The sequence below is a fragment of the Actinia tenebrosa genome, unplaced genomic scaffold, assembly GCF_029948245.1.
Source record: "Actinia tenebrosa isolate PJP-AT-01 unplaced genomic scaffold, QUT_ActTen_1.0 PGA_scaffold13__45_contigs__length_12533684, whole genome shotgun sequence".
In the NCBI taxonomy this organism is placed as follows: Eukaryota; Metazoa; Cnidaria; class Anthozoa; order Actiniaria; family Actiniidae; genus Actinia; species Actinia tenebrosa.
In genome coordinates, this window is record NW_028292573.1 from 10694104 (window position 1) to 10709870 (window position 15767).

Sequence of the window (15767 nt, forward strand, 5' to 3'; positions counted from 1 at the left end):
GAACTCTTATAGGAAAAAATTGATAAAACAGCATTTTCTGTTAATTTTTGCACTTGAGGTAAAATAGTTTTTCGTTTTACATACTCTTGCCCCGGTTAAGAGTTTTTAAACAGCACGGCCAAACAGCACGCGGGATGCTGCGAGAACACGAGAGAAGCGTAGAAACCACGACGCGCATCTCAATAGAGGCAATGCGTCATCACCTGACGGCAGCCACGTTCGATGGCAGGTACAAAACAATCGTTTTACTGATAAGAAATAATTCAATTATCAAGAGAAAAAGGGATTTTATTGTTCTACCATCTAACCACAGGCAGTCCAAGCTGTATTATTGGCGCCGGCATGTGATGGTGCAAAGCCTCTATAGGCTCACTCGGTGCCTGTGAAACTCTCTACAAAGGATTTAGTAGAAAGTACATATACCATTTCTGAGAATGTAAAATGGATACTTATTTCTGAGGTAAACGTGCCAACTCAAAACCCTAGATCTGCACTTATCTCTCATGAACCGATGATAATCATAACCATAACCATCATTATCAGTTTTATCTTAATTCGGTCTGATAAGCGAAGGTTTTGTTACATTGGTGAAAAAGATGGTTAACACATTAAAGTAATGCGGGCTGATTAATAAAGTCTGCAATAACGATAAAATTGAAAGGACGTGAAAGGGTTTTATTAAATACAGTGAAAAAAAATGACCGAAATGATAAGAGATTGTTCCATACAAAAAAATGTATATACGATTCCACGGAATTCCCTTACAACTGAACCCGCGGGGTAGGGGGGAGGGGGTACTCCCATATATGGACTATACGGGGATGATCCGCTGAACAGGGTATGGTTTTTCGAGCTTCTTGTCATAAACAGGGTATACAATTTCACTCAAGTTCCAAATTCTTCCTGAGTTTCCTGTCATATTCAGGGTTTCTACTTTCGTATTGACCGAAACTGGTTATTATGGCACGATAATTGAAACACGATAATTGAAACAGGAACTCAGTGCAATAAATTATATCTTATGTCATAAACAGGGTCCACAAATTTGAGTTTTTTTATCATAAAGAGGGTACCGCTTTCAGAATCCCAGCGGAACACCCCTACCCAAATTCTGGTGGAGTACCCCCCCCCCCCCCCACCCTCCCCGGGCAACTGAACCACAATGTCTCCCACGGAGCTTGCGGCTCCTTTCAGTTGCATCACACTTGACAGGCCGAAAATAAATCGATTCCAGGACTCGGTGATGTATGAGAGTATAATATTTTGGTTTTTCTTCTGTGCTTCGATGATTTTTCTGGCATATTCTCTGGTTTTCCTTCCTTCACAAAAATCAATATCTAAATTCCCTTTATTTCTATTTCATTTTTTGAATTCTAAAATATAGCGAAGCAAAAAGCCCATTTATTTTGGGGATGTCCTAATGAACGAGTGCATCATAGATACAAATTAAAAGTTGCGCTTGAAGCTTTGAAATGATGATAATGATGGTGGTGATGATGAAGATAATCCATGATAATGAAACTGATATGATAGTGATGATGAAGATACATGATGATGATGCTGATGATAGTAATGATGATACATGACGCCTGTCGATGCTTATTGTGACAGAGTCAAAAGACACTATTTTGGACAGTAATTATTTAGTCATAAATCTATATTTTTAATTAGGAATGCCTCGTGTACACATAGGAATGTAATTCTTTAGTTAACTGTTTGCGTGGAAAATGCGTAAGCAAGAAATAATTTTCTTACGTAATTACATTACAGTGAGTCATGCCTAGGTTTGGCGCTTGTTTACGTAAGTTCGTGTTTGGGACATCCTGTTTGCGCCTAGGGCGTGCAACATTGCGTAGGATGTGTAAGGTCTTAAGAATGCAGGTTTTCCCATAAAAGTAGGCCCAAACTAAGCTTAAATCAGTGTAGTAAAAGTTCTTGAAGACGTTGCGTTGTCTACGGATATTTTCACATATCAAGACAAGGAATTCTCTTCGATGTAAAGAGATATCCTGTAATCTCGTTCCCGTTTCTTTTCGTGTATTGTAAAGTTGTGTGAATTTTTCAATAAATTCTTTTGTCAAAACCACTTGCAATCTGATTCATAGCTGAGCGCCTTGCCGCCGGTTACAATTTTGGTGTCAGAAGTGGGATTGCAAGAAAGTTGACATTAGTAGTTACTGATTATTTACCAACGGGAACGAGACTGAAATCATGGCAGAAGAAGCTGTGGCTGCACTCACAGAGCAATTGGCTGCACTCAAGGCACAGCTGGATGGCATGCAGGCTGAAGGAGGACCCCCTGCCCAACCTGTTCCTGCACCAGTGGTAAAAGTGACAGTGCCAAGGGAGAAGAAGCTGAGAAAGTATGCTGGTGGCAGAGACGACAAAGTGCTTGAAGACTGGATAGCGGATGCACAGAGGTCTGTGGCTGCCCAGAAGTTAACTGGTCAAGAGGCGGTGGATTTCCTGTACCATAGCTTAGAAGGTGCGGCTCGAGATGAAGTTCGACTAAGGCCTGTGGATGACTGGACAGACCCGGATGGCTTCTTCAGGATTCTAAGAGACGTCTTCGGGGAGAAGCTCACCAAGACCCAGCTTCTCCAGAGGTTTTTCGCCAGAAAACAAGGTGACAGGGAGCCCATCCAGGACTTTGCCCATGCCCTGATGTCAATGGCGGAGCACATAACCAGAGTACACGTAGGAGCCCTGGAAAACAAGGACCAGAACCTCAGAGACACATTCGTTGAGAACTTGCGTGACAACCTGTTGCGCAGGGATCTCAAACGCTATATCAGAGAACATCCCGAGAAGACCTTCAACGAGGTGAGGCAAGAGGCCTATCGTAGCTCGGAAGACACAGATAGAGGAGCACATCGCCATGCAGCGGCCAAGGAGGTGTTGGTGGAGAGCAACCAAGTAAATGCCATCCAAGAGCTTACAGCAGGACAGAAGGCCCTGGTGGAGAGGCTCATGCAGCAACAAAAATTGCTGGATGAGCAGCAGAAGCTGCTAACCCAACTTACCATGAAGTTCGCAAGCCCATCACCACCACGAGGTCCCCCACGTGGTCCGAGGAGATGTTACAACTGCCACGAGCTTGGACATCTTCGGCCGAACTGCCCAAAGCCCCTGAAAGACAAGGCACCAGCAGCACCACAGAAGGAGTCAAACTCCAGCTCTCCACGGCAGTGAGCCACGCCGTGGAGAGGAACTGTAGTGGCTCTAATTCTCTTTTTCAGAACGAAAAGTTTGTCGGGACAAGTCCCACAGTGGTGGCGAGGATTGGCGGAGTACCTGTGAAAAGCTTAGTGGATACGGGCTCCATGGTTACCCTCATCACCGAGTCGTTCTACAGGGAAAAGCTACAGCCAACCCTAGGAGACCTACACCCTGAAACAAGATTACTGCAGCTGCGAGGAGCTAACGGTTTGGACATCCCTTACATTGGATATATCGTCGCTACAGTAGAGATCGGAGGAGTGGTGGTCCCTGGGTGCGGCATCTTCATCACGAAGGACACAGCAGCCACTACAGTAATGCAGAGGAGGGTACCTGGCCTACTGGGAACCAACGTTCTTGGGCAGGTGCCCCAATACCAACAGATCCTGCAAGATGAAGAGAAGAAGAGTAAACGTAAAACTGGGTTCGTGAAAGTAGCCGGCTCAGACAAAGTCTGGGTCCCTGCTTTCACAGAATCTGATATCTTGGTCACAGGCCCATCATGGGGCACTGATGCTGTGATCGAACCCCTTGGTGTACCAGTAGAAGGAAACCTCACCGTGGCCAGTACTCTCGTGGATACTACCAAGACGTGTTACTATGTCAGAGTTGCCAACCAGACGGCAAAGGACATATGGCTAAAGCCGAGGACGCGGATTGGAATTGTGCGAGAGGGAGAGATGGTCAAGAGAGGAGAGCAGTTGGAGTTCCTACACGAGAATAACATGGTGACAGTGTGCTGTAACCTTAGTGCTGACCCTCAGATGCCACCCCAACGGGAAGCTGTGGGCAAAGTACGTTGGCAAAGGATACAGACACCCCCTCACGGGATTACCCTGGAACATTTCCCCGGGACGGAACTTCAGAGGGAGAAAGCTCTCCAGATGTTCGAAAGAAATGAGGAGGTGTTTGCTTCATGTAAGGAGGACCTTGGCTGTACAAAGACAACATATCATCGCATCTACACAGACGATGATGTGCCTGTCACAGAGCGTTACAGAAGGATTCCTCCAAACCAATACCAGGAGGTGCAACAGCATCTACAAGACTTGCTAGAAAAAGGAGTGATATGTCCAAGTGAGAGTAACTATGCCTCCCCAATAGTGCTTGTACGAAAGAAGTCTGGAGCCTTGAGGATGTGCGTCGACTACCGGAAGCTGAACCAGAAAACCAAGCGTGATCAGTACCCCCTACCAAGGATAGAGGAATCACTGGAGGCACTGCGTGGCGCAAAGTACTTTTCCACCATAGATCTGGCATCAGCCTATAATCAAGTTGAAGTCCATCCTGATGATCAGCACAAGACTGCGTTCACAACGCCCATGGGTTTGTTTCAGTACACTCGGATGCCGTTTGGACTACAGAATGCCCCAGCGACCTTCCAAAGGTTGATGCAAGGAGTCTTCCGAGAGGACATACTTCGCACCCTGATGGTCTACCTGGACGACATCATAGTCTTCTCATCCACCATTGAAGAACATCTTGAGCGGTTGGAAACGGTATTCAGTAAGCTGAAGCATCATGGATTAAAGGTTGAACCAACCAAGTGTCAACTCTTCAGAGATCGGGTGTCCTACCTGGGGCACGTGGTCTCTGCTGACGGTGTCGAGACAGACCCTGAAAAGACAAAGACAGTTAACGAGTGGCCAGTCCCCCAGACAGTGCGCGATGTGCGATCATTCCTTGGTTTCGCGTCATACTACAGAAGATTTGTCCCCAAGTTCGCTCAAATGGCAGGCCTGCTGCACAAGTTAGTTGCTGAGCTCGGGAGCGGAGGAAGTAACAAGACCACCCGGAAGCAGATTGGCGTACTGTGGACAGAAGAGTGCCAAAAGAGCTTCAACAAGTTAAAGAATCTACTAACCTCAGCACCAGTGCTGGCCTACCCGGACTACACCAAGCCCTTCATCCTAGAGACGGAATGCGTCCAACGAAGGATTGGGAGCCGTGCTGTCCCAAGAACAGGACGGAAGAGTCAAAGTGATCGCGTATGCCAGCCGAGGCCTGAGAGGTGGAGAGCGAAACATGGAGAACTACTCATCGAGGAAGCTGGAACTACTAGCCTTGAAGTGGGCTGTATGTGAGAAGTTCAGGGAGTACCTGCTGGGATCGAAGTTTGTCGTCTACACAGACAACAACCCGCTGACATACCTACAGTCAAAGAGTAAGCTGAAAGCTGTGGAGCAGAGGTGGGCTGCAGAGTTAGCAAACTTCAACTTCACCATCAAGTACCGCCCTGGACGTCACAACCAGAATGCAGATGCTCTAAGTCGCATCAACCGAGATGAAGAACCAACCACAGTTGAAGTAAGAAGTACCCTAGCCTACTCTACCAATACTACAGACCTACCAGAAGAGGTACGTCAACATTTGATGGTATCAGCAGCGTTCATAAGCAACACAGAGACAAGTGCGCTGGAGGAGCAAGCAACCTCATTCCCAACCACACCTCTCACAGAGATCCAACGACTACAGCAGGAGGACCCATGTATCAGTCGTCTCCTCCACTACCGAAACCTTGGACGTCGGCCAAGTAAAAGGCAAAGCCAACAAGAGACAAGGGATACAAGGAAGTTGCTTAGTCACTGGAACAGGATTGAGGAAAGCCATGGAGTTCTCTACCGCCGTACAGGAGTCGGACAGGGAAGTGAGCTTCGGTTACTGCTACTCCCCACATCAATGAAATCACAAGTACTGAAGGGTGCGCACGATCAATGTGGACATCAAGGACAAGACAGGACAGAACAGCTCTTGAGGAAAAGATGTTGGTGGCCCGGTATGCAAGGAGATGTGAAGCAATGGATCTCAAATTGTGAAAGATGTGTCATTGCCAAAGGATCCTACCTTCCAGTCAAGACGCCGATGGGCAGCCTACTAGCTACTAGGCCATTGGAAGTGCTAGCGATGGATTTTACCTTGCTTGAGCCTGCAACAGATGGAAGAGAAAATGTCCTCGTGTTAACAGATGTGTTCACAAAGTTTACAATTGCTGTACCTACCCGTGATCAGAAAGCTACAACCGTAGTCAAGACCCTGATTAAAGAATGGTTCCTTGTGTATGGAATCCCCCAAAGAATACACTCTGACCAAGGCAAGTCATTTGAGGCAGAACTAGTCAAGGAGTTGTGTGCAGTGTATGGAATTAAGAAGTCAAGGACAACCCCCTATCATCCTCAAGGAAATGGGCAGTGCGAAAGATTCAACCGTACACTACATGAGCTTCTAAGAACTCTACCAGCAGAAAAGAAAAGAAGGTGGCCTGAACACCTGAAAGAGTTATGTTACGCCTATAATGCTACGCCACATGCAACGACTAGATACTCACCCTTCTACCTGATGTTTGGTAGAGATGCAAAGCTACCTTTGGACATTCTACTTCCTGATGATGACAGACAAGTGACAGTAGACAACCAGCAATGGATTACCAAGCACCAGACTCGTCTACGAGAAGCTTATACCACTGTGACACAAAACTTGAAGGAAGCTGCTACCGTCAGAAAGAAGATCCATGACCAGAAGGGCAGAGCACTGGCCGAACCACTACAAGTTGGAGAGCGAGTACTCCTTCGCAACCGTAAAGTCAGAGGAAGAAACAAGATTCAAGATAAATGGGACAACCAAGTGTACAAAATCGTCGAACGAAGAGACAACAATACATATGTCGCTGAAAGAGCTGATGGACATGGAGGAGATAAAGTTGTTAGTCAAGGAGAAATGCAAGCGTGTCCAAGACCAATGCTGGAGATACGAGGACGACACAGGCAAGCTGACAGGTCTAGACAAACATGTACTGCATCGCCAGAATCATCAGATGAAGAAGATGACATTGGAGGAATGACAATCGCCTTTCAACCAATGACAGAACCAGCTGAACCTGATGATGATGATGATAGTGATGATGCGTCTGAGGAAGAACTGGCTGCACCTGTACTCCGACGTTCCACAAGGACAACGGCAGGCCAACACAGCAACCTCTATAATCTTCCAAGATTCGCACTTCAGCACTGACGAGTTCACCTGCGTATCATTGTTCCTGAATTTGCTCGAGGACGAAGCAAACAAAAAGGAGAAGCAAGTGTGACAGAGTCAAAAGACACTATTTTGGACAGTAATTATTTAGTCATAAATCTATATTTTTAATTAGGAATGCCTCGTGTACACATAGGAATGTAATTCTTTAGTTAACTGTTTGCGTGGAAAATGCGTAAGCAAGAAATAATTTTCTTACGTAATTACATTACAGTGAGTCATGCCTAGGTTTGGCGCTTGTTTACGTAAGTTCGTGTTTGGGACATCCTGTTTGCGCCTAGGGCGTGCAACATTGCGTAGGATGTGTAAGGTCTTAAGAATGCAGGTTTTCCCATAAAAGTAGGCCCAAACTAAGCTTAAATCAGTGTAGTAAAAGTTCTTGAAGACGTTGCGTTGTCTACGGATATTTTCACATATCAAGACAAGGAATTCTCTTCGATGTAAAGAGATATCCTGTAATCTCGTTCCCGTTTCTTTTCGTGTATTGTAAAGTTGTGTGAATTTTTCAATAAATTCTTTTGTCAAAACCACTTGCAATCTGATTCATAGCTGAGCGCCTTGCCGCCGGTTACATTATGATACATGTTGATGAGAATGATGACAGTGATGATGATGATGATAGTTATGATGGTAATAGTGCATGATGCTATGATGAAGATTAGAGTAAGCATAATATGCATGCAGATTTCATTTTCTGGTTCAATTTGTTTTAATGGGACGTATACTCGCAAGATAAAGTATCCCGACATTGGTGCCGATCCGAAGGATAAATCAGCGTGATTGGGACAAAGTCTGGGCCAATCTAAGTCAGAGCATGGTTGTAACTCACCAGAGAATCCAATCGAACCATGCGGAGAATCGAAAATCGAAACCCGAGATGGGAAAACAACTTTAAAAGGGAAGATTAAAGTGAGTTAGAGATCAGAACAGGAAGTGATAACCGATGAAAACAGAGTCATCAAGATCAAAGCTTACTAAGGAAGAGGGCGGAGAATTAGGAAAAGGAAAGAGATAATATTTTTTCATATGGAAGCCGTAGTGACAAGAAACGCCAGGAAAAAGGTGTTATTTCGATTGAAAAAAAAACAACAACAAAAACAAGCTCATTAAGATAAGAGTCCAAAAAATGCCGAGAGGACAAGAGATGGGCAAAGGGTGGGGAGAGTAAGGAGAATTGTTACACATGACTCAAGTAAGTCTAGTGAAGATGAATGGCAGAAAAATGGAATGAAACAAAAAATAAATTGATAAAATGTAAGAAAAATGTAGAATGGACATAGAAATCGAAAACTCCCCGAAACGGAGAAGGGAGAAGAGAGAAGAGAGGCGAAGAGAGGACAGGACAGGACAGTGAAAAATTCGAAGTGAAGATAATTTGTGACGGCTTGAGGCTATAAGACAGACGTCAGGAAAATGAGAGTCAGTACTGTAATAGATAAAGAAAGCACGATCATTTAAACGAAAGAAAAAATTCATTGAGAGTAAAATAATATCCAGGCTTACACATGTGAATACTTAATGTCACTTATCAGGGAAAAGTGAACCAGAAAATCACACCTTGAACCTCTAAAGTCGGCAATTACAATATTTTATCCCAAGTTTTTTTTTACTTTACATTTGAGTGTGCTTTTGAGTAACTTATATTTGTTAATCAGTGTTCGCGAACTGTCTTATTTATTATAGACTGCCGCTTCTATTTGTATTATCTTTAAATTCTTTAGATCAATAATCGAAAGCTTAGTTTTTTACATTATTTACATTATCTTACGAAGCAGATGTTTTTCAGTGCTCTTTGCGATGGGTCTACTTAAGAGCAGCGCTAAGGTATTAGTTTTAGTTTCAATTTGGAAATTAGATATATGTCACGTGCTGGGAAATTATACAAATAGACCTCTTGGTTGATATTTTGACAGTCGCTTTTAGTGTTCTGGTGGGGAACCTTGGGAGGGGAAAAATGTCTAATGTTTTATCTCAGACCGCATAATATAACTTCATTTGTCAGGCAAATATAGATAAATATTTATATTAAAGAGAGTGATGTTTATGAGTGGTAAGATATAACTTAATATCTCATATCGAGAATGCATCAAACAAACTTAATAAACATGATGCCGTTATGGGATTTATGTTTTAGGGCCACGAAGGATAAGGCCTTAGAAAATATTGAAGAAAACCGACTCACAATTTTGACCAGTTGCTCTATCACTTTATTCATTTATGTATTTTTCCCCCTCGTTTTTATTCTTGGAACTACAACTGAGACTTTGAGCGAATATTCAGCCAATTTAAAGGGAATCATTCCATGAATTTTTTTTATTTAAAATAACCTCGTCAAATATGAAAAAAAAAACCTCTGTGTGGAGTAGATAACAAAAATGTATCTAAAGGAAGACAGACTTACTGATATTTCTCGCAACGTTCAGTTTACCGAGGTCTTAGTTCTAATGATTATAGGCAGCAAAAAAGTTGTGCTAAATTGTTTCCTGGTATTCACTGAAAATCGGTACAGGAACTGGTTGCGTATATCGTTAAAGTCTCTTCAGATGGAAGGAGTGTTATTAGGAGTGTAAAATTATGACATAATTATCCTCTGATTTCTGCATATTCAGTCCAACGATTTATTATGAACATTCAACGAGTTTTATAACTTGATACATCTAATTAACTTACTTCCAATGTAACATTTCGGTCTCAGCATCTATGTTCGAAAACGATTTTCCTTACTGCTTCAAGTAAGACTACGTTGAATGGCACTGATTCCGTAATATATAAATTTTAAGGTTAGGTTTTTTTGGGGGGTTTGGATTAGGGTTTCAGGACGTTATAATCAATAATCAATCATTAATAATCCAATAGTGCTATTTCATGAATTCGCTTAAATGACCACAAAACAATGGTTTGAAGTCGAGACTGAACTAATAATAATCGAATAATAGTAATAATAATAATAATAATAATAATTTAATACTTATATTTCGCGTATTACATAGGGAGATGCTCACACGCGCATTACAAACTGATTAAAATAAGTAACTTCCTAGAAATATAAATTATGATCTAAACATACCACGTGGACCCGTTGCATCAACGGCCCCAAAGCAGCGCGACCAGGAGGGCAAGCATCAAGTTCAACCTCGACAATCGTGGTCAGTCAATCGAATTCGTGAAAGGTCTGTTGTGTGTCTTCAATGAACCACTTCGACGATGCGGCGGCCATCTTGAATCGCAAGGCATTATGGGTCGCTCAGCGGGCAAAACAAAACAAGGATGCTGGAATGACGACCTAGCAATATTTGAGAAATTTCCTCAATTCTGGATTAGTCCATTTATTTTAATCCATCTCTTGTCAAATTGTCTTGTTGTGAACCGTAAATGTCAATCTAGTTCATTATCGTAACAAAGCTTTGTATATTTGCCCCCTGGATGACCCATAATGCTTTGCACAGCTGTGGTTGGTTTTTCCCGTTGTCTTGGGAACAGTTTTGTAGACCACCCATATTTGTGAATTTTTTTGATAAAAATAATAAATATGTAAAATATGAAATGGGATTTTCCCCATCAGTTTCCCCAACTAGTTTAACTTTTTGCTCAGTTTACTTGTAATCAGTCTCTTTTTCAGCCCGCGGCCATTATAGATATACTCAGACGACTGTGACTCAGGATCTAATCGATCGCCGACGGCAAAAACACCACCACAGTATCTATTATTTATCCAATCTCATCCTCGTAAAAGCAAGCTTTCTTTTACAACTGAAACGAAATTGAAAACATGATATACATCCAAATTCGGCCGATCTGGGGAAATTGTGTCTGAGATCTGAGACCCAGATTAGATAGTCTAGATTTTTGAAAATTGAAAATTGCGTTTTGATCTATACGAAATACCTAGTCATAAAAAATAATAATATTATTCAAGTTCTTTAATACAGTTTTTGAAATTTCTAATAAGAAAAAAAAGAGATAAATGTATGAAAGATGTTCTGTTTTAGTTAAGCGTTTGGCTTAAATTTTCACTTCAGGTGTTTAATCTAAAAAAATTCAATCATGATAAAATGCTTTTCGTTCGTTCGATTCTCTGGAATAAAAAACTAATCACCCGAACAGAATTCGCCGACAATGTTGACTAAATTAGGACAAAAAGATCTGGAAATAGATTGTTTGGGTATCGAAGAAGAGCAGCTTTTATAATATTTGAGCGACAATGAATTCTCTAGTGTTAGGCCACGTGTTAGAAGAAAAAGTTAAAACAGGTGGCTCTTGCCTGTGTGTGATAAAGAGGTGATTTTTGAGTCAAGTCCGTAGTGTAGCCATGTGCTGAAATGGTAGCGACGATGACTACTTAGATTTATTCGTCAAGCGAACAGCAAGAGTTCAGAAATAATTTAAAATAACACCATTTCGTCATAAATATTTAAATTTCTCAGAGTGGAAATGAGGTTTTTCTCGGCGACAAACGGTACCGGCTTGGTGAAAAATTAATGAATTTTTCTCGCTGGCTACGCATTACGGGTTCCTAGACTGGTAGCTCATTTTGTTGAGTGCTTGTTGAATAGTCCTTGGGTGTTATAAATCATCTAGCGAGACAACAGTTGGATCACGGACGACTGTTTTTCTCCGTGACTCATTAAATTCGGATATTTGCGGCCTGAATCGACATTAGAAAGTGAAATTTATTGTCTTCGCTAGGCTCCTCCTCTTACAAAACCGGATACGTTGTACCGTAGTGGACGACACATGACACTCCAGTGGTGTATTCTATTTGTAGTGTGTCAAACTTCCATTCGGGTTTTTAACTTTGAGCTTGGTCAAATCGTTTTCGTCGTAGAAGATCTAGTCTGTCTATAGGAGGTCGATAAACCTTTCATCAAGTGACCGGGAATTATTATTAGTTACGTTGGTTCCTATTCCTTCTTGATAGAGTATCAAATAGACAGAGCGAAAGATATTATGCTCTCTCAAATTTTCTGTGGAAAGGACTAGGCTGTTTCAAAACCCAAGTTTACAAAGCCAGAACACTCAAAATGGTTCAAAGTCAAAGAATATCAAACTTTGGTTTGGTTGTCCTGGCCCTTGTGTTGTTTATGATCAACAGTGCTGAACCAAAGCCAAGAAGCGGCCCTAAAATACGAAGACTTGTCGAAATCAAAACAGTTGATGAAAACGGAGTCGTAAAGGAGCGTGTTGTAGCCGAGTACGAACCGACAGAGGGACACAAAACTTCGTCTGAAAGTGCTGGAGGTGAGAAGAGATACCAAGATGACGATGAAGATTCAAGGGAATTGAGTTCGGGGGATTCAGAGACGTATAGTGAGTCATACGATATGGTAGCAAACGATGATCCAATGTCTCCTTCGAATCAGTCGTCTTCAGAATCTAGCGGATTACTATCCCGAAGCTCTAGTAGCAATAGTACTACTACAAAACCGGTCGATTCGAAATCATCGACAGTCCTACCAACTTCGGGTCGAATTAATGCTTCAACTCCGTCCCCGAGCACTGCTCGTGATATCATCTCAAAGACAACAAACATCGACACAACTACAGCAGTTCCTCGAACTACAAACCCGGCGACAACGACAGGAATTAAAGTTACAGTTACTACAGGAAAATCCCAAAATGCTACAACACTGTCAACACTGTCTCCGAGCACGAAGGAGACAAGAAATAACCTTACGACGCTTCCTCCCAAAGTTACAGAAATCGAAGCGACTACTCTGGCTACAACTACTATGGCTACAACTAGTGCTTCCACGACCACAGCTAGTGCTCCAATGGTCAATTCTAGTGCTCCAACGACCACAACTACTGTAACAACGACCACATTGACGCCAAAACCGACCGAAACCTCGACTACCGCAAGTCCAAACTCTACTAACCATGGTAATAATAATACAAATCAGACTGTAATACCCATCACCGAGGCTAGTGTTACAAAAGGTAGTCCTGGTGTTAAAGCTGTTGAAGGGCAAGATGGCCCAGAGACAAAAGCGAGCCGGAAAACTCTATTTGGTTTTGTGACTGTGGAAATATTAATTGCCTTATTAGCTGGAGCGTTGTTTTCAGTGTTACTGGTAGCGTTTTTGGTATATCGATTGAAGAAACGAAACGAAGGTAGCTACGAGTTGAGTGAAACTATAGCGCTACGACCTAAAGAGATAGACGAGATGGGAAAAAAGAAAGAAGTTTTTGTCTAAATTCTTTCCCATCACAAAAGAATTAAAAAAACTGTTTTGTCAACAAACATACCGAGGTCGGATCTACACTTAATATGCACGGCTGTTCTGTCGCTTGTGACAATGGAAAATACGAAGCGAAAATGGTTTTTAAAATGTTATACGCTCGATGAAGCATCATTGAAAACATTGAGAGAATGATTGGGCTAAACTTGAGTGAGAAAATATCTCGTGTTAAAGACAAATGATTGGAGATGTCGAACAGAGTTGATGCCTGAAGCAAACCACTATCATTATAACAAATTAAAAGTTTTGTTAAAGACAGTGGTGTTTTGGAGAAAACAATCGGAACAAGTCCGAAAAAAAACCTCACCGACGTTTGATTACTGATTGTATTTTTAGAATTGTCAATCGTTTCTTTAGATATTTAGCTTTGAAATGTCAATACTGAAGCGACTATCGAATGCCCGAAGGTTGATATGGTACGCCACCGACGCGAAAAGACAAACTCTTGGAGTGCTTTTATGTTAATATTGACCTAATCGACCTCCCGAACAATAATAGTTGATGATATCACATCACGACTCGAGCTGGCGTTCCTGTTTGTCTGAACACACTGTTCGTGTCGTGGCGAAAGTAGATCTTACTCTTAAACGGCAAAAATCAAGATTAGCATACTGCTAACAACAACGGAAAAACAAAATACGTCCATAGAAGGTGTGAGATATTTGGACACAGACTACTATATCACCAGTCAAGATAACACTAATATTTCACAGAGCATTCACATTCAGAACTGCTTAGTCTTGCGGGAGAAAAACTGTCGTAGCTTGGAAATTTCTAGAACCTTGCCATTTTTTTGGATTGAGTGAAAAAAAAACCTTCATCAGAGAGGAGAAACTACAGGAAGTCATTATTTATTCTACTGTTTGAATAGGTAAATAACACCTAATAATCTTATGCCAATGTAAAAAATTTAAGATAAATATCTTTGCTATTATTCATTTAGAGGTTTAACTGCAGAATGAAATTTGAGGTAAAAGATTTAAAAAATAATTACTAACTTCACTTTGCTAAGAAAAGATTTAAGCAGATAATCTTAATAGTTATTTGAAAAGTCTGGAAGGGCCTTAAAAAACGAAACGAATAGACTTTCGCGCCAAATAGAAGTTTGGGGGCTTTTTTTTCAAGTAGTTTCTTTAGCATGTACGTGTTATTAACGTAATTTCAAAGTAAAAGTTATCGTTTGAGTATTGGTAAACGTGGCATAAAAACTACATCAATAAATCAAGTGTTTTTCTTTCTTCATTTTGAGTAGTTTTCTTTCGTATAACATATAATTTAAATGTCGAATTAAAATTTATAGTTTAAAAGTATTGTAACGATCATTCATATTGCAGTCATTTCAGTGTCTGTAAAATAACTGTTTTACAGGATAGCCATTTACATGAATAATATCTTCTAAGTGTTCTAGAAACGCCATCTAAAACGAAATACCAATATCACTTTGGAACAAAGATCTCTTATCTCTTTCTCTCATCACAATGTCAATGATAAATTATCTTAAATCTGTCTACCTTGTCGCCGTTCGTCTTTCGAAACTTTTTTAGGCTTAAAAGCAATCAAGCTCGCTGCACCTTTATTTTTGTGTGTGTTTGTTTGGTAAAAACGAGATCCTTATCTTAAATTTCAATTTTGCTTTAGCAACTGAATTATTGCTTTTTCGTTTTCAAACACACTTATAAAAACAACAAACAAACAAGTTGAGAGGCGGAATGACAGGATATAAAACTGAAATTTCAGGAACTAAATGATATCTTAATAAAAAACAACTCAATTTATCAGAAATTTATCTTTTTTAATTAAAAACAATAAAGATGATTAGTCACGATCAAAGACAGGATAATGGAAGTGATATTCTAGGAACTGGAGTTGTATTATAACGAGTTTAGCGACTTGGGCTAAATGCTGAGCTGGTTAAAAGAGTGAACAAAATGAAGCTAATAAAGCCTTATTAAATTTCCTTTTCCAAATGATATCGCTGCGTTCAGGAAATTAATTGCCATTGGTGCTACTGGAGACGGAGAGAAGTGCTCAATCTCTCACGTGTGACACGCACTTTGAAATGTCCGGTAATGGTCAATTGGAGAAGTATTAGTCGATCGATCCGGTCGGACTGCGCTTCGGTTTTGCTCATGCAGCGCTTTTTTGCCGCCCTCTGTCATGTCGTCCAGCGGAATTTTACTCGAATCATAGCGCGCGCAAATACTCGAGACAAGATATTTAACTAAATAAATATGCACTCTAGTGACTTCAAGCCTTGTGGTAACTGATTGCTGGGTCATA

At 41.3% G+C, this 15767-nt stretch overlaps 2 protein-coding genes across 2 annotated transcripts in view; one reads left to right on the plus strand and one right to left on the minus strand.

Annotated features, from left to right (window-relative positions):
• The window catches only part of LOC116292144 (solute carrier family 2, facilitated glucose transporter member 8), a 42345-nt gene that overhangs the window by 17074 nt on the left and 9504 nt on the right, over positions 1-15767 (minus strand). The gene's annotated exons all lie outside the window — the stretch shown is intronic.
• On the plus strand, positions 11746-14729 carry LOC116293172 (uncharacterized). The gene has a single exon (XM_031700565.2). The coding sequence runs from the start codon at positions 12270-12272 to the stop codon at positions 13440-13442; it is 1173 nt and encodes a 390-aa protein (XP_031556425.2). The 5' UTR covers positions 11746-12269; the 3' UTR covers positions 13443-14729.

Bases quoted from the DNA above. Each gene is read 5' to 3' on its own strand.
- LOC116293172 (XM_031700565.2), top strand. From the start codon at position 12,270: ATGGTTCAAAGTCAAAGAATATCAAACTTTGGTTTGGTTGTCCTGGCC.